General features: G+C 41.1%; 2 protein-coding genes across 6 annotated transcripts in view; both read left to right on the top strand.

Annotated features, from left to right (window-relative positions):
* LOC102308690 (ankyrin repeat and SAM domain-containing protein 1A) overlaps window positions 1-9,596 on the top strand; it is a 46,963-nt gene extending 37,367 nt beyond the window's left edge. For 2 of the 4 annotated variants that reach the window (XM_042222687.1, XM_014334831.2), the window contains 10 exons: window positions 1,572-1,670; window positions 2,146-2,292; window positions 2,937-3,044; window positions 3,297-3,467; window positions 3,550-3,687; window positions 3,780-3,851; window positions 3,943-4,029; window positions 4,557-4,694; window positions 6,596-6,778; window positions 9,090-9,592. In XM_042222687.1, the coding sequence (XP_042078621.1) occupies window positions 1,572-1,670; window positions 2,146-2,292; window positions 2,937-3,044; window positions 3,297-3,467; window positions 3,550-3,687; window positions 3,780-3,851; window positions 3,943-4,029; window positions 4,557-4,694; window positions 6,596-6,778; window positions 9,090-9,206 (1,260 nt within the window). In that variant the 3' untranslated portion in view covers window positions 9,207-9,592. Of the gene's footprint in view, window positions 1-1,571; window positions 1,671-2,145; window positions 2,293-2,936; window positions 3,045-3,296; window positions 3,468-3,549; window positions 3,688-3,779; window positions 3,852-3,942; window positions 4,030-4,556; window positions 4,695-6,595; window positions 6,779-9,089 lie in introns of all 4 variants that reach the window. The other 2 variants (XM_014334830.2, XM_042222688.1) reach the window with 2 other exon arrangements.
* Window positions 9,597-15,386: 5,790 nt separating this feature from the next.
* Window positions 15,387-23,579, top strand: LOC102308169 (specifically androgen-regulated gene protein). Of its 2 annotated transcripts, XM_005926216.3 has the most exons (5): window positions 15,387-15,568; window positions 15,809-15,884; window positions 18,539-18,723; window positions 20,496-20,658; window positions 20,767-23,579. In XM_005926216.3, exons 3-5 carry the CDS (start codon window positions 18,673-18,675, stop codon window positions 22,272-22,274), a joined length of 1,722 nt encoding a protein of 573 aa, XP_005926278.1. In that variant the 5' UTR covers window positions 15,387-15,568; window positions 15,809-15,884; window positions 18,539-18,672; the 3' UTR covers window positions 22,275-23,579. The 2 variants fall into 2 exon arrangements, with proteins under 2 accessions (XP_005926278.1, XP_005926279.1); XM_005926217.3 differs by lacking the exon at window positions 15,809-15,884.

The following is a 23,579-nucleotide window of genomic DNA, read 5'->3' as shown; positions in this document are numbered from 1 at the left end:
GGCAGCATTACAAAGATTGCTCTGCAGCATTTACTCTAACAGACGCACTCCTCCCCGCTCCTCATGCTCTCCGCCCCTTGTTTGCATCAACGGCATCTGCATGAAAAACAGGCTGTCAAGTTTGACCTACAGACAGCATCTCTGCTATGCCATTAGTGGTGTGTGTATGTGTGCGTGTGCACAGCGGTGAGCACCACAGGATTAACTTTAGGTTCATATTGAAGAGTCAGCCCTGAGGCGGCGCCTTCTCTGGACCGTAGTGATACTGGCAGATGAGAGTTGGCTGCTGACTCCCCTGTAGAAGCACTACAGCTAGCATTCATGGTTTATATCCAACAGGCAGGACTTGTGACCCTTACCCACTTCTTATTGGTCAATCTGAGCATGGTTAATTCAGTTTAACAGACGGCAATTCCTTCAACCTCTGCTAACTGGCTAGTCCCAGCCCTTGCCATCCTGTGGTTTTGACTACCAGTTCAATTGCTGGGTGGTTGTTGTTTTGGTCCTATCAGTTATTCAGCTGCTTCTTGGAGAGATTCACGTTCTATTCCACCCTCCTGGACTGCAGTTGAAGACAGTAGTCTTTCTTCTCCTCTGCAGATGCTGAGACCTGAAAAGACTACTGTAACCAGGGTCTAACAGTGGGTAGGGAAATTGTTAATAAACAAGACCCACAATCAGCTGTAATCTTGGAGTTCTTTCATTCACCTCAGAGGCAGCTGATTATGTTGCTCAGTAAAGCTGCAACATTAAGTGTGAAAACCCCAGAAGCTTTATTCTGAATCTGTTATCGTTTTAATCTAAATCTGTGGGAAACACTGTTTACTGTCTTGTGACTGTCTTATTTGGTCTGTTGTACCATAAAATTGTTTAATATGGAACTAAAATAAATGAATAAATGATGTTCGGTGTTCATATAAAGGCTTTCCTTTTACGTGTCAAGGTGTTTTGATTTCCCCCGCGGCTGTCGTCAGCTATCGATGCGCCTCCATCTCATAACGCTGCCCACTCTGCAACTCAGACATTGATTCATCCCTCCCTTCTCCATTATCTGTTTGTTGCCACTCAGTCTCCAAAGGTGATATCGTGTGTAACCAAAGACTGGTTTGAACATCAATCACCACATTCCTGTCAGTACCACCCCCCCACACACACACTTAAGTCTCATTTAAGAGGTTATCGATGTGGCTCCTCTGGTGATAGTCACTAAGTTGAGTTCTAGGGAGGATCTCAATCAGGAGTAATTCACCTTTTTATGCAATGGTAGCATGTTTGTGATCAATTCTCACGTTGCACTGAAGGCTTTTAGCTTGGAGGGTTCGTCTTAATTATATATATATAGATAGATACGTATCTATCTTTATCTTGCATCAAGGCAGTCTGTGTTTTGGGATTTTCATAGATGACTTGAATAAACTACGTAAAATAACAAAAACTGTCTTTTACTAAATGGTAACTTAAATTACTTTATTCTGACACAGTTTAATGTACCTTGCTTTCTAATGACTTTCATGGGTCTTAGACTAGAAATGCCAGTAACAAAAATGCTTGTTTTGTATGTTGCTTTAAAGGGGAGCAATGTAATGGAGGACCAGGACTTGAGAGAGATTGGAATCGCAGATCCGAGCCACAGAAAGAAGATCCTGCACGCAGCACGTTCCTTTCCAAAGGTGATAAATCATTGATTCCTACTTTAGTACTTCTCAGACCCAATTCAGTGTTTTGCATTTGCTTTAATGTTAGTTGATTAAGTAATATTCTCACCTTAGACCCAAGTGTCTATTGCATTTATGGAAATTAACAAGTTAATTTGTGGGTTAGGCATACGGCTGAGCAGGAGCAATAGTGCTTAATAATGAAGTCGAATGCGGTTTGGCGGTGGGCTTGCTTTATCTTATTGTATTGGGAGCTTTACTTGTGTTATAAAAATAAAATTAAACTAAAACACCTCTGCAGTATTGTCACTTTAATTTGTATTGCTTTAGCTCATTCTGCTTGTATACAAATATACATCTGTGGGGGTTATTGAAACCAGAACCCTTCAATTTCCTGCCAAGGAAAATTGGCTAAATTTGCAGCATATTGGTTCAGCCAACGCCCTGAATTCCTCAAAGTGTCTGTGAATGATTACGTTTTCTGCTGCAGGTGAAAGCGCTCGGCTGTGACGGCAGCAACTCCCTGTCCTCCTGGCTGGAGAATCTGGGCCTGCATGAGTACTTGCAAAACTTCCTGTCCAGCGGCTACCGCACTCTGGACTGCGTCAGAAACCTGTGGGAGCTGGAGATTGTCAATGTGAGTCACAGTGATGTACAAGGAGAGTGGGGAGTATCAGAGGGTGAAATTAGTCTTCAGGTGTCTTGGAGAGAAAAAAAAATCAGGATAGGGAAACGCGTTTGACGGTTTACTTCAGGTTCCCCCCCCAAACTGAAGCAGGAGGCTAAAACTGAAGGTGAATGTGTATTTGTGTTGAATATTGGGAAATATTCTAAAGTCTCATTCAAAAAAAATTAATTGAGATTTTCACTTTTGAAAGACAGAACTGAAATTACTTGGTTAGAAGATGGCACGTCAGACTTCACTGGTCTGTGAGGAAATGTGTTGCCTTTTGCTACTACTGGGAAGGGTCTCTGAAAGAAACATGTTTTCTTGTTCACTCCAAGATCAGTGCTGCATTCCTCCATTTCTGTGTGCAATACCATCACCTGTAGATCAGTGAAGTAATGTCAGACACTGTATCGCTGCATGAACGTGTGAACTTGTGCAATCCCGTATGTAGATTCAAGATTAACAGAAGAGAATAGACTCAGAGGGGAAACAGCTTCACATGGAGAGCTATTAAGGGAACCTCACAAATGAAATAGTGCCTGATGTGTTGTTTTCTGGCATTTCCTTATGTGCTGCTCGGTATGATCACTTCATAATTTTCTTTTTTACAGGTGCTAAAAATTAGCCTACTTGGTCACAGGAAACGCATCATCGCTTCCTTAGCGGAGAGGCCTTATGAAGAGCCTCCTGTCAAACCTCCTCGTTTGTCTCAGATCAGGGTGAGGACCTACAAACTACTTTCCTGTGTAAAAGTGCTTCACAAAATGTTTCTTGTTTACTCTTCACTCACTTCGGAACCAGATCTGATGTTTGAATACTGTCCGACAAACTTAGGTTTACGTTTTTCAAATTCTTTATTTTTAGCCTGTAAATGTTGCAAAGCATATTGACAAAGATGAATGCCTGATAGCTAATGATAGAGAGTGCATCTGACATGAGATACCCAACTGTGTCATATTACATCTCCGCAGTGTCAAGACCTGCCTGGATCCCAGACTTCATCTCCCATGAGTCAGATGGAGCCCTACACAGGACGCTCAATGGACCCTCTGCTGCCTGCAGGCGAGCCAGGGAGGAAAAAAGCACAAGAAAACGACTACGACGTTACCCAAAGATATCGCAGCGAACGACACAGGCCTCCTGTATGTGGTATATCTACGAGTGTGTTAATGGTTATTGAGGGCTTCTGCCAGGCTTCTTTGATAGTTATGGTTATTTTTATAGGAGCGACATGAAGACTGGCAACGAGAGCCCCGCCTGACCTTGCGGCCACCTAGTCTAGCAGCACCGTACGCCCCGGTTCAGAACTGGCATCACCAACCAGAGAAACTCATCTTTGAATCCTGCGCTTATGAAGCTAGTGTACGTCTGCACCATTCTCCTTCCTACATGATTCCGCTTCGTTGATTAAACACATCAGCAGTAATGTCTTTTTCCCCTCCATTTCATTACAGTATCTTGGTTCCATGCTTATTAAGGAACTAAGGGGCACTGAGTCCACGCAGGATGCTTGTGCCAAAATGCGGGTATGACAAGTTTCTCCAATCCCTGAGGATAAACTCATAGATATTGTTTGCGTGAGTGGCAACTGACCTGTCCTTTTAATCTTCCCTCCAGAGGTCAACAGAGCAAATGAGAAAAGTCCCGACTATCGTCCTCTCAATCACATACAAGGGTGTGAAGTTTATCGACGCAGCCAACAAGGTTAGCGACTACACACATGCGCACACACACGTACATACACATTTTCTCTTTGCGTAAAGGTTTACTTCTTAACCAGACGTGTTCTTTGAGGCGTGTGATACATCAAATTGAGGCCGGGGCAAATGACAGCATGTTTCCTTTTTTAATGTGTGCATGAAAGTGACGCAGTCAGACATCAAGCTTCCTCTCTTTCTGTGATTGTAAATATCATGCCTGCAAGTTTGTGTCAGATTAGTTTGTGCTTATATTTCCTTATAGGAAGCAAATCTGATTGACATTTAGTTGACATTAATAAAAAAAGGCTTTGAAATGTTGAAGCTCAACATGGTCGTGTTGTAGTTGCACTTGTGGATGGCTGGCAGTCAGTGTTTCTCCTTTAACTGTTTAGTTTTTTTTTATTTTGTAACATTTTCTAACAGCATTATTGTCTCAATGTTGATGGAATGAAATAAAATTTAAAAAAAATGAAAGAATGCACTGTGTACTCTCGTTACTAAACCTCACTCATGTTGCCCTTCTCGGTCCAGAACATCATTGCAGAGCACGAGATCCGTAACATTTCTTGTGCAGCCCAGGACCCAGAGGACTTGTGCACATTTGCCTACATCACTAAGGACCTGCAGACCAGCCACCATTACTGCCATGTCTTCAGCACAGTAGATGTGGTAAGGACACTTGTACTGGGCTCTATTGTACTATAGATGGTATAAAAGATGATTGTGTGATTGTGCTGTCACCCATCGCCCTTGAAACTTTTATATGCTGGCGTTTTAGAGCCAGACGTCATCTTACAAAGATGGGAGGGTGGGGGGTTTACTTAGCAGCTAGCGCTTAGCAAGTTTCATTCATAAACAGCAGCTCATGGCATGCAAGCAGGCATGCAATATAGAGACACACATACAGGCTAATTAATGTAAGAAACAGATGGACATTAGAGCACAAACTTCTTGGATGGTCAGCACCACACAGAAATGAACAGTATTAGTCATGTAATCAATTAGAAATGTTCTAAAAGTCACCAGTAGTAGTAAGCACACGGTGAAGAGCTCCAGTTTAGTACTTCAGAATGAGTCCTCAATTATTATGTTGTTATTAAATTGTTATGAAGGGGGAAACAATCCACAGAAGCCAAAATATTTTTTGTACCATACTGTAAAATGTGACATTTTAACATGGAAGTCTGTCATTTTTGGAGCCAGCTTCAAGCTTTGCACAGAGGAACTGCAGTTTTTGTACTTCTGGAGTTTCTCCCCCGTGTTCAAAACAAAGTACAGATTTATCTTCTAGTTATGTCAGCTTGCGGTTTGTCTGCTTATTCAGGGAACCAGTGGGCCTTGAACAGTAGTAGTAGCTCAGTGTGTATTTTACGTGTAGTTGTTTTTTTTCCCTGTGTAATAATATTCAACATTGCTATCAATACATTTTTCAAAAAATGCCTCTCTGTGCAAAATGGGTTCAAAAACATAAACAACTGTGGGATCCTGTTTGTCTGTGTCTGATATTATTTGTATCCCACTGTAACTTTACTGTATAAAGAGCTAACATCTCCAAAATGTCAGGAGTAGTTAGTCATTACAAGAAGTGTTTGTGAGCTAAAAATCAAGAATGTGGGATACTGTGTCTGTGATTTGGAGAGCCCAGCGCTGCTCCCGACGCAGGAAAAACCAATTCTGCAGTGGAGACCTACCTGGCACTTGTGCAGGTGAAGCCAAAGGGAAGATATGCTTCATCATATTTTCTAGTCTTTGACTTGGAAGGAAGTTGGTTTGGAAACCTATTTGGCGATGCTTCATCTCCTGCTTTGCGTTTGTGTGGCAGCCCCGTCAGAAACCTGTCCGTTATGCTAGTAGTAGCTTGACAAGGGTTTTCAGCTGCAGACAGTAATGCTTTTGTATTTGATTGCGGGCTGTTGGTAGTCATTAAACACTGAAACGCTATGAGTCAAATAGTTACCACAGCTTTGCCGTGTCCCTTCTGCTACCGAAAGTGTCCATATGAATCTCCTTTATTTGGTTATTTTAAACTGCACTGACTATATGGCTGCTTTCAGGGTCCGCCTGGCACAATCGTCACTACACAAGAGATGTTTCTGCGTATTGGTGTACATGGAGTGCTTTATCTCAGGGCAGGTTACTACATCAAAGGATATAAAGAGGATTTCACAGCTCTGTGTTATGTGTCTCTTCAAATGATGATTGTTGTTCCCACCATAGGATTGCTTTTTCAGACTCCCAAGGCATAACGTATAAAGCATGAATCATCTGTCTTTAGTCTGCAGAGCTTGTTCGTACCTGGGAGCTGTCAGGGTAAAACAGAATAATCCAGCAGCTTTATTACTGAGCTACAGAGGATGGATCTAGTTTAGGAACAGGGGGTTGCTGCACAATACTCCTGAGATTACTGCCACTTCTTCAGGTTATGCAATTTTGTTTTGAAGAAGTTTTGGAGGAAAAATCTTTCTTCTGTTACGTTTTGCTGTCTCGCTGCACACTGTGATGGTGGTGGTCCTTTGGCTAAAGGCTTGGAATGACTCAATGACTCCTCCTCTTTCTCCCTTTCTGTATAGAACCTGACCTATGAGATTATACTGACACTGGGCCAGGCGTTTGAGGTAGCATATCAGCTGGCTCTGCAGGCCCAGAGGACCAAACCGCACCAGAGCGTCCCAGCTGGATCTGGATCAGAGGTCATTGAGACCAAGTCCAGCAAACCTGTGCCCAAACCACGAGGCAGCATACGCAAAACAGCGGTGAGTTGGTTGTTAAAAAGTATTGTAGTAAAAACACCAAATAAAGCTGAAATATTGTTCAACGTGTTCTCGAGCAAATTTGGAATTTTAAATCCTTTTACTTCTCTGTGCCAGAAAAAAATCTTTTTGTGTTTTGTGATTACATTTGCAGCACACGCCTAATTTTTTGGAAGCAAAAACGATGTTAGATTGCTTGCGTCAGTCTACACCTCTCGACATCACTGTGGTTATGCTATGCTGATGTCCATCTGGGCATTAGCATTAAACCATTAAGAGGGAAGCTTGTGCTGAATATAAATGAGCCAAGTCCTCCTCAGGGACAAGTCACACATTTCTAGCTGCAGCTTAATGATCACAATGATTTAACAATGTAATTCTGTTCAGTGTTTTCATCTGTGTGGCTTTTTTTTTTTTTTTTCACATGTACATTTTTAAATGTGTTTAATCAGCACCTGAGCACACATGCACTTCATACTCAGTTACACACATCCACACCGATAAGCACACATAAGCTTCAAAATGCACCTGCAGTGTCTTCTGTGTTGTGTGCGACCTGTCAGACTCCTCATGTGTCATGCCTGTTAAAATCTGTGTCCCTTTTCCCGCCCTTTAAGTTCTTTGACTCTGTCGCTGCTTCGTCCTGGTTCTTTGTGCACTTTCCCTTTTCTCTTCTAATCTTCGTCTCCGTCTGGCTTGCTTCTCTTCCTCCTGGTGGTGTTTATTCCTCCCAGGACTCTCCTCTCCCTCTCGACAGTCGTTGCTGTTACTGTTCCACCTGCACCAACCACCGTCCCTCCTTCCTACCGCTGCACTCTGCCAGCCATGCTGCCCAGGTGCTGCCTCCTATCCCATCCCCACCCTTCTCACCCACTCGTTGTTGTCTTTTTTTTTTTTTTTGCCTTCCTGTCACAGCTTATTTTCGCTGACTTTCCTGAAAAGTCCGTAAACTTTTTTGTCTGTTTATTTCACTATCTTTTCTCTGCTATATGTTGAAAACTACAAATCATGATGTATACTGTTAACTCCAACGCCCTCTAGTGACAGGCTTGTAGTAAGACAGACAAAGTTTATATACTGTACACAGAATTCTTTTTGGGTGTTTTTACTTAAACTTTATGAAATACATAGAGAAAATGTTGTTATTATATTTTATCAATAAAAAGCCAGCAAAATTGTCTGCTTACTAATTGCTCCCAAAAGTGCTCAACAAAATGAGAACCAGGAAAAGTTAAAATTGCAAAAATTGCATATCTCATAGACCCATATTTTTATTGACATCTGAACATGCAAAACATTTTAACTGTTTACACTGAGAAAAACATGAGATCGTTTTCTGGGAGATGAGGAAACCAGTTGCCGGACTTTCAGCAGAGAAATGAGTCCCATTCTTGTTTATTGTATTGTTTTTAGCTGCTCAGTAGTTCTGTCTTCTTTGTTGTATTTCATGGTGTGTCAACTGTTTTTAATTGTGAAAGGTCTGAACTGCAATTCAGCACCGAAGCTATGCGGCTGTAACAGATGAAGTATGTGGTTTAGTTTAGTTTAGTCGAACTATGCAAGGCCTTCCCTGAAAAAGACGTCATCTGGATGGAAGCACGTGTTGCTCTAAAACCTGTAGATACCTTTCGCCAATAATGTTTTGCCATGTGTGCAAGCTGCCTATTTCATGGGAACGATCCACCCACATACCATGAGAGATGCAGGCTTTTAAACTGAGCACTGACGGTCCCTCTCCTCCAGAGGACTTTTCATCTGTGTTTTCTAAAAAGAATTTTAAATTTGGATTTGTCTGACCACATGTCAGTTTTCCAAGTTGCCTCAGAGCTTTGGCTCAGAGAAGATGGCAGTGCATCACATAGTACTTCTGATCTTTTGAGCCCCAACTATTCTGAGAAGTGTTGCTGCCATCAAATTCAAAATGACTTAATGTTTTTCATGAAATAGTAAAAAGTATTAGTTAAAAACCTTTTTGTCTAATATAATAAATAAAATATGGGTTTATGAGATCTGCAAATCATTGCATCCTGTTTTCTTTACATTTTGCGCAGCATTCCAACTTTTTTGCGACCGGGGTTGTAATTTTATGATAATTGATGGATAGGTGTGATGCTGCATCGTTTATGGAATCTGTTTAAACACAAACATCAACACTTTCATGGGTAAATGTGGTTAAATTTCACCACAAACAATTACACTTTGTTGGCACAATAATACTTCATTGCTGCATTTTGAATCTAAGCATTACAAAAAGTGTAATCAGCCTCGTATATGAAGATTCAGATATTTCATTGCTGTCTGTTTGTACTCACAGGGGGACATCGTGGACCAGGAAGGCGATTCTCAGTCCCAGGGTAGTGCCACGTGGCTCATGGACCCCAAAGAATCCAAGCGCACTATCAGCACTAAGTACGAGACCACCATTTTCTGAGTGGACCTCTCTTCCTCCTGGGCTCAGCCTCACCCTCCTTCCTTCCCCTCCTTCTGTGTGCCTTTCACTGTGACGCTGCCTCTTTCTCCGCGCTGGACCTCTGCTCCTCCCCACCGCCATCACTTGTTTCCTCCTCCGACAACACCACAGTCTGTGGCAACTGACCAGCTGTTGCCTCTTCTTATGTTTAACTCCCAGCACCTTTACACTTTTTCTCAATTATTAATGCAACCCCTCCACCTCGCCCACCGTCTTCTAGCTGTCTAGTTGGTATCTCTTCTACTGTGAGCCTGCCACTCACTTTCCCTTTTATTCCTCCTTTCTGTTTACCTTATATGCTTCCTCCAACAATGCTTCCCCCTTTTTTTTTTTTTTTTTTTTTTTTTTTCTTCCCAACTGTCAACATCCCACTCTTTACTCTTGGTGATAAGCTCTCTCTTTTCTTAATGCTTTTCTTGCTCTGTTAGGCGACGGCCGCTCTGAGGCTTTTCACTCTGACGTTCCAACTCCTGACTTCACCGAGTGCTGAGAAAACTGATTTTTACCACAGCCAAGAGTGACCCACTGCACACATCCCGTACCTGGATGGACACGTTTCCTGAGGAAACTGTGAAACTGATCCTGTAATTCTATGCATCAGTCGGACTGTAGCATGTTTATGTTCGCAGGGATGCAGGTGTTATTGAGGTTAAATAAGATCAATTAAGGGCAAGGCTTTTTTTCTTCTTCTTCTTACGGTCAGCTGCCTGCTTAAAGCCAAAAGAGGCCAAGATCCTAGCACTGTGATATGATCCTTTTGATGCTAATGAAGTAAGCATTTTGGGGTGGGGTTTCTAGAGAGCATCAGAGGGACAGAATAGGGCACAGAGGCAGACATGGATCTGCATGTTAGTGGTCCTTGCTCCAAAAAAACAGCTCAAACTAATTCAAAACTGGCATGCCGTCAACTATCAGTCAGGATTTAAACTCAATGCTTCGTCTAGAGTGAAGTAACTACACCTAAGCACTTACATAAAATCCTCAAGTTTGAAAGAATAAGTGCATTTTCCTCTTCTTTTTTTTCCCTTTCACAACAAATGCCTTCAGTGTTCATCCTGTCAGCATTGCCTTTCCCCCCCCAGTCGTACCAGGTTAATGTTTCACAGATGCTTGGTGAAAAGAGTTAATCATTACGAAGGACTTAATCCATCACTATAGTGCTGTTTGTGTCCATCGGTTTTACTTAATTTTAACTCCACTGCTTTGTGTGCGTGTGTCTGTGTCCCTTCCCTGTAGCTGACACTGTGGCCAATCCCAGACAGTGAGAAAAGGACAGGAATGAGCCCTGTTGAGTGGTGGGTAGGATGTTTTGCTGGATCATTGCCCCACTTCTCACCAAGCAGATCACATCAGCAGTCGGATTGTGCCCACAGTTACACACGGGCCTGGAGAATAAGACGGATGTAAACCTTTCGCCAACGCAACACGCTCCCCCGGTTCATCAGACTTCTCCAACTTCATCACCCTGCACGCACGCATGCACGCACCCGCCTCCATTTAACTTCTCGATGCTCAGAAAAGTGATGGTTGTTCCGTGCGACATTAGAGACGGATGTGTTTGTTGTGTTGCGTGCATTTCCTCCGAAATGAACCATCACGTCCCTCACTGAGAGTTGGTGTTTATCGTTTCAGGAAATGTACCTGCCGTTTTCAAAGCAGAACTTGTAGTTAAAGGGGAAGTTGCTGCAGAGATGAGGAACATTCACTTTTTATTATGAAACAAACTGTCAGACGAGAGACCTCACACTGTAGGGTACGCACTTCTTCCTGGGTTGTTTGTCCTGTATCCAAACATTTTAGCTGCTTTCATCACCGTCAGCTTACATACATGTGTAACTGTGATTAAAACAATGTAATCTTGCATGGGAGGAGCTCTCTTACCAAACTCAAGGGGCAAAGAAACTGACACTAAAAGACTGTTTTATATTGAAATAACGGGGGATGGCGTTTATTTTACTTTTTGCGTGTGTATGCGCGTGTGGGTGTGTGTGGGTGTGTGGGCGTTTACTTTTTTTTTATAGGACTATGATTTGTCCTAATGCTGGAACTGGATCAGGTGTGGTTCTTTCTCTCCTTCCCTGCCCCTTTGTTCAGTTAATCTCGACAAGATTATTCACCAAACCTGCCATGCAGGCTGGTACGACTCTAGATTTATAGCTGCAGACAAGAACAATAGGGCACGGCATGTTTCTCTAGCTAACTCCTAATATGTTGACTGTTAATGGTACTGTTTGGTCCACCAATCTGTATATGGGTGCATAGTCGGCTCATTTTGATTTAACTCTTGTATATGTGGTACATTTTTATCCGGCCAGTACGATAACTCTATGGTACACTGTCTTCAGCGCGCTGGTGTCAGCACCTTTAGCCATCAGCCTGGTCCTGCTCTGCTTTTGCACATTGCTGAGGATCAGGAAAGATATTTTGGGACTAATCTGATGACAACAATGATGAGAATGATATTGTACATGAATCTAGCGGTCTGTATTTTGATACTTGAATGATTTTTGTTTTTATAGATATCTATATATGTATATGTATGTATGTATGTATGTATGTATGTATGTACGTATGTAATTTTTGACACTTGTCAAAAAAGAGAAAAGGACTATGTCTTATAAAGTTAAACATATCGTGAATAAATACCCTGTGATTTAAAAAAACAAAAACATTTAAAAAAAAAAAGAAGGCTGAGAACATGACTCAGAAGAGGGACCTCGCTTCAGAGAAAAAGATTGTAAATAATCTTGGGCTTCCAGTCTTTTTTATGATTATTTTTCATAATTGTACAACTAATAAATGGTACAGTTAGAATCGTTGTCTCTGGATGTTTATTAGGACATTCTTTGTTCTTGTTTTAACGGCTCTTCCTCCAAATTTGGGTAAATTTCTGATGGATTTACAGCTCTGTTGCAGTCTTTAAGGGTAAGTGACGCATGAGTGTCGATGCATTCAGAGTATCTCGATTTGGCTCAGGGCAGCCGAGGTTAGTGGACGTCTTCCAATGAAATGTTTGCTCTCCACCCCATCTCCACATCATAAACTTCTCTGCAACAGCTCAGTGGATTTACAAAGGAAATCTGTATTACAGCTGCTTCTTCTGTCAGTCTATTAAAAAAAAAATTCATTAAATCAGAACAAAGAGAAACTTTGTATTTGAACTGAACTTCACTTTTCAGCACAGGATTATAAACACAACAGTTTTGCTTTTCTTTGCCCCTTTGACCTCGGTCACCTTCAGTTTTATTACTGCTGTCACCTTTTAAACCTTACATGACCCATATTGTGCTTTTGACTTTGTGTTCATGTTTAGCTTTATCTGCTCAAGTTAATTTAAATATTGCAAAGGTTTGAAATTGCCCCAACTTCTGGTTGTGCTTTGACAATTATTTTTTATCTTTGTTATGAGGGAAATGAGTCAGAAGAAAATTGCTGCAGCTATAATTCGAATGCCAGCTGCGGTGAAATGTCAACATCAAGACGTTGATGTGTTTACTCAAAATAATTATTACATTTGTGAGTATAAAATGAAATAGACTTTTAATGTTGACTGAATAGAAGTTCTAATGTTGGTTTTGGGGGAGAAAAGGCAAATCTCACTCAGTTTATTTAACAAAATATTTAAGCAAGTGATTGAAATACCTGATGTTTTCCGTGTATTACAAAGTATTTCCAATTAAACTTAAGTTGTTCATTGTTTTTAGCTGCAAATTCAACTGGCAAGAGTGAATTCAGTTTGTTCTGTAATCTAAGTAATGAGTACGTCTTTAAAAAATGTCAAACTATGGCTGCATCTTTGATGTGACTGCTGGCATGGAAAAAAAATGTACTAGCAGCGGCCCAATGACAGATGAGATGATGGAGATGTTTACACATCTGTCACAGACATATGCTGCTGTTCCTGGAAAACAGATGCTGACTGTGAGATCTGATCCACAGATGTTCTGCTTTGCTCACAGAAATCACACAGACTGTGTGTGGTATCTGGCCTGTAAAAATGGAAAATATTATTACTGAAATAAATGTTTGGTGGTTGTAATTTTGCAATCAGATGCTGAGAATCTAGGTTACCTTGTATTCTCACAGAAGTTGTGTTGTAGTCATGTTGGTCAGGCAGGCTGAAATAGCTCCACATCTACTGGATGGATTTCCCTTGCATTTCCCACACATACAAATGTCCTAAAGCAACAGTCTTTAATGGCTCTGATTAACCTCTTAATTTTCTGAGGTTGACTCACTCATGTTTTAGTATTAATTGCAGTGAAAATTGATGCAGATGTTCCTGTTCCCCTCAAGATAGTTCAATTTTGATTTGGCAACAAATCAAACTTTCTTTTTGTGCTGTAATTTCCTGCTTCTTCTGCTACTCAGTGATAAAAATCTTAGAAACGTGGTGTCAAGCCAGATACTTACTCTGGATGGCATTACATTGGCTTCCAGTAACACTGAGAGGAACCTTGGAGTCATTTTTGACCAGGATAGATCTTTCAGTGTTCATATTACACAAATATCTAGGACAGCATTGTTGCAATTGTGCAATATCTCAAAATTAGAAACGTGCCGTCTCAGAGTGTTGCTGAAAAATTTGTTCATATAATATTACTTGTAGACGGCAATATTACAATTCATTATTTTCAAAACTCCCTGAAAAGCCTTCAGTTGAGCCGAAATGCTGCAGCAAGATAACTGACGGAGCACATTTCTCCCATACTGGCTTCTCTTCATTGGCTGCCTGTTAAATCCAGATATCCTGCTCCTCGCATACAAGGTTTTGAATAATGAGGCTCCATCTTATCTTAAACACCTCATAGAACTGTACCACCCCAACAGAGCACTTCGCTCTCAGACTCGCGGTTCCTAGAGTATTTAAAGGTAGAATGAGGGGCAGAATGTTCAGCTTTCAGGCATCTTGTCTGTGGAAACAGCTCCCAGTTTGGATTCGGGAGACAAACACCCTTTCAAATTTAAAGATAAATCTCTATTTGATGAAGTTTATAGTTACGGCTGGATCAGGTGAGCCCGAATCCTCCCTTAGTTATGCTTCAATAGGCCAAATCTTCCAGGGGCTTCCCATGATTTAATTCAATTTTATTTATACAGCGCCAAATCACAACAACAGTCGCCTCAAGGTGCTTTATATTGTAAGGTAGACCCTACAATAATACATTGTGAGAAAAACCCAACACTCATAAGACCCCCCTATGAGCAAGCACTTTGGTGACAGTGGGAAGGAAAAACACTCTTTTAACAGGACGAAACCTCCAGCACAACCAGACTCAGGGTGGGGCAACCATCGGCCACGACCGGTTGGGGAGAGAGAAGGAAGACAGGATAAAGACATGCTGTGGAAGCAAGCCAGAGATGAATAACAAGTATGATTCAGTGCAGAGAGGTCTATTAACACATAATGAGTGAGAAAGGTGGCTGAAGAAGAAACACTCAATGCATCATGGGAAACCCCCAGCAGCCTACACCTATTGCAGCATAACTGGTCCAGCCCTAACTATATGCTTTAGCGAAAAGGAAAGTTTGAAGCCTAATCTTAAAAGTAGAGATGGTGTCTGTCTCACGAATCCAAACTGGAAGGTTTGGATGTACTGAGTATTTTTCACTCACTATGTGTTTGTACACCGCTCTGCACTTATCATCACTTATTATTAAACCGTGGCTCTTTTCCACAGCTTGTCTCTAGCCCTGCCTCCCTCTCCTCATCCACAACAGGTGGCGACAATGGCCGCCCCTCCCTGAGCCTGATTCTGTTAAAAGGTTTTAAAAGGGAGTTTTTTCCTTCCCACTTTTGCCAGGTGCTTGCTTATAGAGCCTCATCTGATTGTTGGGGTTTTGTTATTATTGTAAATTATATTGTATTATTGTAGCGCTTTTACTTTACAAGTAAAGGGCTTTGAGACTACTTTTGTGATGTGGCGCTATGCAAATCCAATTGAATTACAGTATATTGGTTTAAATACGTTCATGCGTATATATAGTTATATATAGTGTTATAATAACTTAATATAAGTGACAGTATTCCACACAGAAAAGTAAAAGGTGAAAAATCATTTGAGGTTTCGCTCGTTTTACTGCTGTTCTCCTATTGGCTCTTCCTTGGAAAAGTCTCAGTCGCCCAGTTCTCTGATTGGCCACAAACCAACCTGTACGGAAGTTAATTGCCTCACCTGGCCGTAAGCCTCTCACACCTCTCCCGTCTGTCACTACCAGTCGCATAGTTTTACTTCCAGGAACAGCGCTGTCGGGGGAGTGAGGTGCCCGCAGCTATGGACTGACAGCAGCGCAGTTTCACCGACCTTTCTCGCGCATATCTGGTAAGTTATCAGGAAACTGTCCTCTTAAAAGCGTAATGTGCTCTTTTAGGGTGAAATCATGGGTTACAATGGAGGCAACGACGAAATAAAGTTGTGTGAAAGCTCGTAAGTCTACTTTATGAAAATACAGTGATCATTTAGAGTGGTGCGTGTGTGTAAGTGTGTGCGCTCGATTTGTTCAGAGCAGATTTTACCATCAGGTGTAACATAATGTTTTTGTGTTTGTTTTTTTTTACTTAGTTTGTAAGTTTTGACCCTGGAGTGTCATTTTGTGTCTGTTCGGGTGGAGGAGAGTGCAGCAGGAATAGAGAGACGGGTAAGATATTCAGCAAAAGACTAACATCAGTATCAGAAATGCTCCGATATGCATTACTTATCAGTTTTTATGCTCTAAATTTGTTTTTAGAGATAACACAACTGACCATAGTGTTTAGACCCTGGTTATCTGAGTCAGGATTAATGCAAATATTTGCTCATAAATGTCACTAACAGACATTTTAATGGAACAAGTGTGAACATTAAAGACATGTTTCTGTTCTCTCAAACAGGCTGTGAGTTGCACAACCCAATGTTAACCATGAATCTTTGTTTATTGTTAATCATTAAACCAGCTCTGGCTGGCTAACCTTGAATACATACTTAACATTTTTGAGTTTTTCAATAAGGCACTGTGATTTGTTATCAAAAGCTATCAATCATTATCCTGGGTTTTTAATAAGTCTAGCTCACAAACTGTGCAGCTGTTCTCACATTTAAGGCCTGGAGCTGATCCTCCCTTTTCATATTTTAAATGTTTCATCCGCTCATGTGTTTGGCTTCATTTAAGAGTTGTGTCGAAGACATGGAAGCAGGCAAAGTGACATTCCTGTCACTATTAAATCCTGACTCAGCTGTGGGTGCAGTGTGCTTTGCCAGTGCTCCAGTTTGAGAGGTGTTGCCTGCTCAGGTTTGGACAAAGGGAGGGACAATAATTAGCTGCTTACTGTGGGAGGCCGGTGTGTGCTTTGTCAACTAGCTTTTGTTTCCAGAAAACATGTGGGAATGTGGGGGTTGATGATCAGGTTTTTCATCAGCTGCCTTTGCTAAGTTTTCATGTCATCAGGTCAAAAGTGCCATGTACAGAAGATGGAGCTGATAAGTTCAGTGAACAAAGGAAAAGTCTGTCACTGTCTTTGCATGACTCAAATCTTAAAAGTAATGAGGTGAAAAAGCTGACGGTAAAATTGAAAAATAGTTACATGTCCTCTAAAAATGTATTTCATTTTCTTCAATGTAGTGTTTAATGCTACTTTTAAAAAACATGCTTTTTAATTAGATGTAAGATTTCAAAACAAAAGTCATAGAAAATCCCCCACTTGTTACCCAATCTTACTGTTCAGTAATATTTCAAATATTTCACTTGCAGCAATAAAATTATGCTCTTTATGGGCCCACAGGAAGCTTTTTTTAAGTGTTGTTTTTATGAGAATGTTCGATGTACATTGTAATTCTTATTCTGACAGAGTTATGTATTGTTTTTGCTGAATGAGCCTCTGAGTGTCTGAGTTTCTCTCACTTCTCGAACCACATTAATTTACTATTGCACAAATAAACTAAAGCTGTGACACACAGCATGTTATTTTGGGGGATAATTTGCATGCAGGCGCAGCAGGGTATGAAAAGAAACTTTAATTCTGTTACTCTTGTATTTTTAATCAACATAATGGTGTTGCTTGTGCTTTCACAAACATACCTGAACTGGCTGCAGCACTATGTGGTAAAGAAGTTCTATACCAGGTCGTAAAATAGCTTTTTTAAGTAAAATTATCAATTTGTCTGATCCATTTAGCTTTAGAGTTAATTAGCTAAAAAACTTTTGATGATCATTGTCGACAATTTTTCCTCTAGCCCTAAAAAACACCTACTTGAAGTTGCCTTTTCTTTACGCTCTCATTAAGAATCAACCTGTTGGTTTGGTTGATTTTTTTATTTTATTTTATTTTTTTTTGCGACTAGCATACTTTCCTCATGCCTGACTTGCCAGTAGTGATACGCAAAAGATAGGGAGCGGAGGCACAAGCATGCAGTAACACAACATATCTGGATTCTTAGCACAAATTTGCCATGATGTGAGGTATACTGTGTGTATTTGCAAGTAAGAGCGTTCGATTGTTATATCATAATGGCTGAAATACTGATTATTAAGGGATGCTGACAGCACTGTCTGCTTGCGATGACGAGTTCATTTTCCTGATTTGTAGAAATATCTTAAAGACCAAACCAGTAATGAATTATAAATACATAAATACACTGTTACAGGTGGCAAAAAGAAGGAAAGCACAAATAAGCACAAGCAAAATTAATAAGTCTGAAGATGCCAAATTTCTGAGATATTTGGCATTTTTGCTAGAAACTGACTCAAAAATTTTATTTTTTTAAAAATATGCGAGAGGTCTCCATAAGAGGTCTTTTCTGTTGGCATACAGGTGAGTTTAATTATTAATAAATGAAACATTTAATCTGTTTCCTGTGAAAGACATCACTATGCATGACAGATATGCATAACTGAAAATATTCTCCATTTCACAGCTACTCTCCTTTAATGCGTGCCTCGATCCACGTTGTTTTTAAAAAAAGGCGAAAAGTTTTAGCTGAACCATTATTTTATTTAATGACTCAATTAGCATAACTAGATTTGCTTAATATATCATAGTGACCATGACAGCACATTTGAATCATGTTACAAAACTAAGACGGCCATTACATTATGAGGATCATTAAACTATCAGCTGTAATTTATGACCTTAATTTATCACAATAATTGTAAAGATGCTGTTTTGTTTACCAACTAATTCTCTAGCTATGTTTAGCCTCAAACTAAGGCTTCATCAGTCAGTGGTCAAAGAAATGAACATTTTCCACTGTGGAGATAGTAGTGACTCACAAATTTCATCTGATTGTAGTTTCATGCTTTTGTCCTTGACATTTCAGATTTTTCCTGAGACAGACTTTCAGTGAGATTTACACAAACGAAACAGGGCCGCGAAGAGCATGTGATGCCCTCATCTTCCTTCATGTGCAAAGCCAAAGAGTGACACGTGGCCAGGTGGTGTTCCCGTAGCAACATGGACAGCGCAGGAAGCTCGGACAGCGTAATCAGCACGAACTCTGGCTATGTGAGTGCCGCTGTAGCGCTTTATCTCAGTCGTCTGTATCACTGACTCTCTCGTACAGAACAAACACAAACGCTTCTCTCCTCGACTGGAAGAGAATAAAGAAATAATTGAGATTTGTGAAGTCTGAGAGATGAGAGGAACTGAATTTGTAATTGGTGAAAGGTTCTCATGTTTAGTCAGTGAGGAGCTTTCAAAGGGTTTCAGCACATGTTTTCATAAATGAAGTATAAACAATCTGAAGCCCTCAGACACCAGCAGCCACCTGAAATAATTTTTTTCCAACAGGCTAATATAGAATAAGAGAAAACTAGGAGATGGATGGGAGTTGTTCCTTTGGATCTGTTTGACCTACTGCATATTTAACACACAGACTACCAGCTGGGTTCCCAAGAATTATTTATCACAATAGCAAACGTTATTTCTTCTTGGAGTATTATTAGATATGGTAAAAAATGGCAAAGTTGCAATTAATTTGCATACTTTGTGCCTAATCTTACAGATTTAATCTACATTATTTCTTAAAAGCTTATTTATCATCCTTTGGTTCTGGTGCCAGTGAGTTTAATCATTATTTGTGGTGAATTTATATGATGAAACCAATTCAGTTTCGTTTTGACTTCAATATAAAATAACTGAAATAAACACGCAAAAATCAGTTGGTATCGTCTGCCCTAAAGCCTCCTCCCTCTAGGAGATGTCTGAAACACCTTGTCTAGGAGGTATCCTGGTCAAAGGCCAAACCACCTCAACTGGCTTCTTTTGAGGAAAAGGAGTAGTTGTACTCAATGCCCCTCCCAGATAAGCTCCCAACTCTATCTCTACAGGTGAGCATAGACACCCTTTGGAGGAGACTAGTGAGTCACTACACAGAATTTCCCCCTTTACTGGCTGAGAACCACGGCCTTAGACTCGTAGATCCTGATTCTCATTCTTCATGCTTCACACTCAGTTGTAAACCACTCCAGTACGAGCTGGAGGCCGCCGGCTGATGTAGCCAAGAGAACCACATCGTCTGCAAAAAGCAGAAATGAGAACTTGAGACTACAGAATTCAACACCCTCTACCCCTTGACTGTCCTTAGAAATCATTGACAAAGGACAGCCCTGATGGAGTCCAGCACCCATCAGGAACAAGTCTGACTTTTTGCTGCCAATGCAAATTAAGCTGTCACTAGAAACAAGTCAAACTAATGAAGCTAAACACATAATACAGGCAGTTATCACACCTAGTTTGCCTCATGCTATGCTCCGGGCATGCTGGTATGTGACTGGAGGAGTTTCTGCCCGCCTGTCTTTGTTTCGGGATTTTCCAGCTGAATGCTGGACATCAGCAGGTGGAGTTTTTCACGCTATGAGAAGGGTCATTGCTGCTGAGACTGGAGCTTGCAATATAGCTTTTTATTTGTGGCGTGATCAGAGCACAACTCAGCTGTTTCAGGTAGATCTCGTGACACTCTCATTTCTGATAACGTCCAGTCTGGGAAGTTCCCTATCCTGCTAATAAATGCAGTAGTGGAGTCTTTCTTCTTCTAACATGACTGACAGACTCCTCCCTCCCACCCCACACACCAGCACTGTGTGGTCATTTAAATTAGAGCCTATGACAAACTGAATAAGATGTTATATTATGAAAACTGTATGGGGAGAATTGGGTATTTTTAAAAAAGCGTTAAGAAATGCAAAACAGTCGTGTGATAATATGAGAATCAAATTGAGAAAGTCATGAAAAATACACATGATAGGAAAAAATATCTAATTTCATTTTTTGTGCAGAGTGAAGACAGCATGGACCACTTATCTGCAGAGGAGAGGGCGTGTCTCGCGTATCTGGAAGAAACAATCGAAGCGCTGGAGACGCAGGAGGACAGCGGCGTATCGAATGATGAATCACATCATGAGAGTCTAACAGAAAAAGCAGATCAGATGAGAGTAAATGGTATGTGATGTGCTGTTGTGTATATTTTCTTGTGTACCTTTATTTGCATCGCAGATGCACGGTTTGTGCTGCAACACTAACTGTTGTAATTGTGTTTTTCTTAATTAGACATTTCCACTTTGATGCCTAATGGCTCCAAACGCAACCAGAAATCATTTCTAAGTGATGAAGTGCCCACAACACCACCTGCATCCACAGCATTAGCCACAGAAGGAAAAACTCAGCTAAATCAAATCTCTGAACCTCAAGTCAGTCCTCTAATCCCTGAATCTTCTACTGATACCAGAATCCACTCATCAGCTATACAGACTGAGATGTCACGCTCAGTCACAAATGAAGATGCTGATCCTGAGAGTGTCAAAAGTACAATTGTTTGTCCAGGACCATCTACTGACACCTCTGAGATTGATCTGAGTGTAATTCCACCTCCCTTAAACTTTAGGGATGAGCCTGACTCTCCTTCACAGCCTGTGAACGTAAAAGACCTTACTCCATCTGTGGGAATTTCCAGGAAAAAGCCGGGAATAACCTTTGATTTGGAGCAGATTCGTCAGAGGGCCTCTGTCAAGAAAGATTTGACAAGCCCTGTGACCAAGGTGCCTCAAATCAAACCTCAGCCTGAGTCTCTCAGTCTGCTCACAAGTTCACAAATTGCTGCTCCAGCGTCTCCTGAAAGTGCAGAGCCCAAAAGTCCACCTGTTGTGGCCCCAAAGCCTAAAAAGCTTCCCCCCAACATTATTCTGAAATCTCACAAGATGACTAACTCTGATGGAAACTCAGCGCATCCAGTGCTCAACAGCAGTGAACAGCGGCCATTCTTGGATCCTCACAAAGTTCGCATGGAGGCTCTCAGAAAGCTCGGCCTGCTTAAAAGCAGTGAGGAGGAAGAATCGATCCCAAACCAGAGCTCTAAACTTCCTCTCAAAACCAGAGTGTCTTGGGCAGCTTCATCTTCTTCTTCTCCTCCAATTAGCCCTGCAGCTCCAAATGAACCACCATCATCACAGTTCTATAACCTTCCCCCTGCCTCTGTTACTGTCCAGCCTTTGAACCCTGGTGCTATATTACCATCAAACACTTCTACTGCTCTTACAGTTCTGGATCCTGATATTCTCCCAGCACCTGCTGATTTCAGTGACCCCACTGAGCTTTCTCCTTCAGAAAATCAACCATCTGCTGTCAAAGATGCCACTTCTCTTACCTATTCTGGCCTGGTCAAGCAGCTGACACCGCCAAAGGTCAAATCAGCCAGCCTCGGGCGCACTGAGGTGGGTATAAGCAGATATACAGCAGGTCAAGACTACGGTGAGGCCAGTCAGGGCACCAGCATTAATCAGAACCTCAACCAGCTGCGTAACCATCGACCGCGCCCCGCCTCTCTTGGGAGTAGGAAGGAGTTCTCAAGTGCTCAAGGAGAGGATTTGGAGGCAGAGCCTTCCATTACTAAAGAGCCAGCCTCAAAGAAGGTCTTGCCTGCCCACACTGCCTTGCATCACTCCAGAGACACTCAGAAACTGCCTCGATCACAAGGTATCAGCGTGCTGATCTGCCCTCGTTCAGAAAATGAAGAGGACCGCCGTGGGGCCCTGAAGAAGCTCGGACTGCTAAGAGATTGAATATGCACCTCATTTATCTGTCAGACTACTTTAAGATGATGTATGTTAAGAGACATACCAGAGTTTTCTACGTGATTAATATGGACAGTTAAAAAAAAAAAAAAAAAAAAAAAAAAAAAAAAGCTTTCAGGAAGCAGCTTAACCACATATTTATGCATTTTTTTATTTTACTGCATTGACAAAACTTGGAATTAAATGACTGTCAAGGACATTATTGAATGTACTTTTTACCTATATTGTACAACCTTATTTCCAATGTTTCTTCTCCACAGCACTAGCAGTCAAGGATATTTTTAATATTCATTAACTGTCACTGTGATATATGTACTTTTGTAAAGTAAATGATGTTGCTTTTATGAGACAATAGCGAATTATTTAGTCATTTCAGTTTATTTTGTGAAGTATAAGTAGAAACCTTCTTAATGTCCCTCGCTGTGTGCTTTCAAAGGGTCTCTTTGTACTTCTCCTTTTAGGTACTTCCATGTGTTGCTGTTGTGTTATGTAATTTGATTTTCACTTCCTACAGTCTGTTAGACTTTTTGTCTGGTTTTGTTTCCTTTTACCAACCGCTGGCTAGTACTCAGATTTGTGCATTTACTGTGAACTGCACTGAACCTATTTGCTTTGTAGAGTTTGTATCATAATTAGAAGATGTTGTTTTTCTTTTTAAATCAGTGGATATGGGGAAGGGATGTTCGGGAACATACCTTACCGTAACTCAAAGCACATAGTCGGTGAGCACTGGGTGAGAAGGATCTAAAAGGTTTTTTGCATGGCTGAATAATGATGCATAAGCTTGTTACATAGCAGCTACATGTCTGGAGTTAATGGGTCGACAAGTTGCAGGCATTTATTGCATCTTTTATTTAAACCATAAACTGACTGCTTTCTGAATGTCATTGTTTTGACTCCTTTTGGTCATTTTTTTTAAAACGCAGATGCGTCTGTCATATCGAATCGAAACTTGAGGCACCAGTTTTGTGGCTCAGCCTCAGCAACTTTATCTGATGTGATGATGAGTGAACTAGTACAACCTGTTTTTCACCTCGCGGTTCAGCCTTCATGGAACATCTTTGCTGCTCATGATGGCTCATTTACGAGCCGACGGTTTGTCTGAAAAACATTTTATTGCTGCTGCAGGCTTTTTAGACAAATAGAATTGCTCTTTCCTGTAATTTGCCGGTGAGGTCACCTACTTCTGTGAACGCAAGCTCAATTTGAAAAAGTGTTTTATCTGAGCAGCTGTTTACAGCAGGGTGCAGAACTACAGAGCTAATAAAGAACAAAGCAGGGACTGGATCAACA

Source organism: Haplochromis burtoni, unplaced genomic scaffold, assembly GCF_018398535.1.
Source record: "Haplochromis burtoni strain Fernald_Lab_line unplaced genomic scaffold, NCSU_Asbu1 Contig_91, whole genome shotgun sequence".
Lineage (NCBI taxonomy): Eukaryota > Metazoa > Chordata > Actinopteri > Cichliformes > Cichlidae > Haplochromis > Haplochromis burtoni.
The sequence above is the reverse complement of the archived record's forward strand: the minus strand, read 5'-3'. Positions and strand labels throughout refer to the sequence as shown.

Bases quoted from the DNA above. Each gene is read 5' to 3' on its own strand.
- LOC102308169 (XM_005926217.3), top strand. From the start codon at position 18,673: ATGGACAGCGCAGGAAGCTCGGACAGCGTAATCAGCACGAACTCTGGC. The intron at 18,724-20,495 runs GTGAGTGCCGCT...TTTTTTGTGCAG, and splicing joins TCAGCACGAACTCTGGCTAT to AGTGAAGACAGCATGGACCA. The intron at 20,659-20,766 runs GTATGTGATGTG...TTTCTTAATTAG, and splicing joins AGATCAGATGAGAGTAAATG to ACATTTCCACTTTGATGCCT.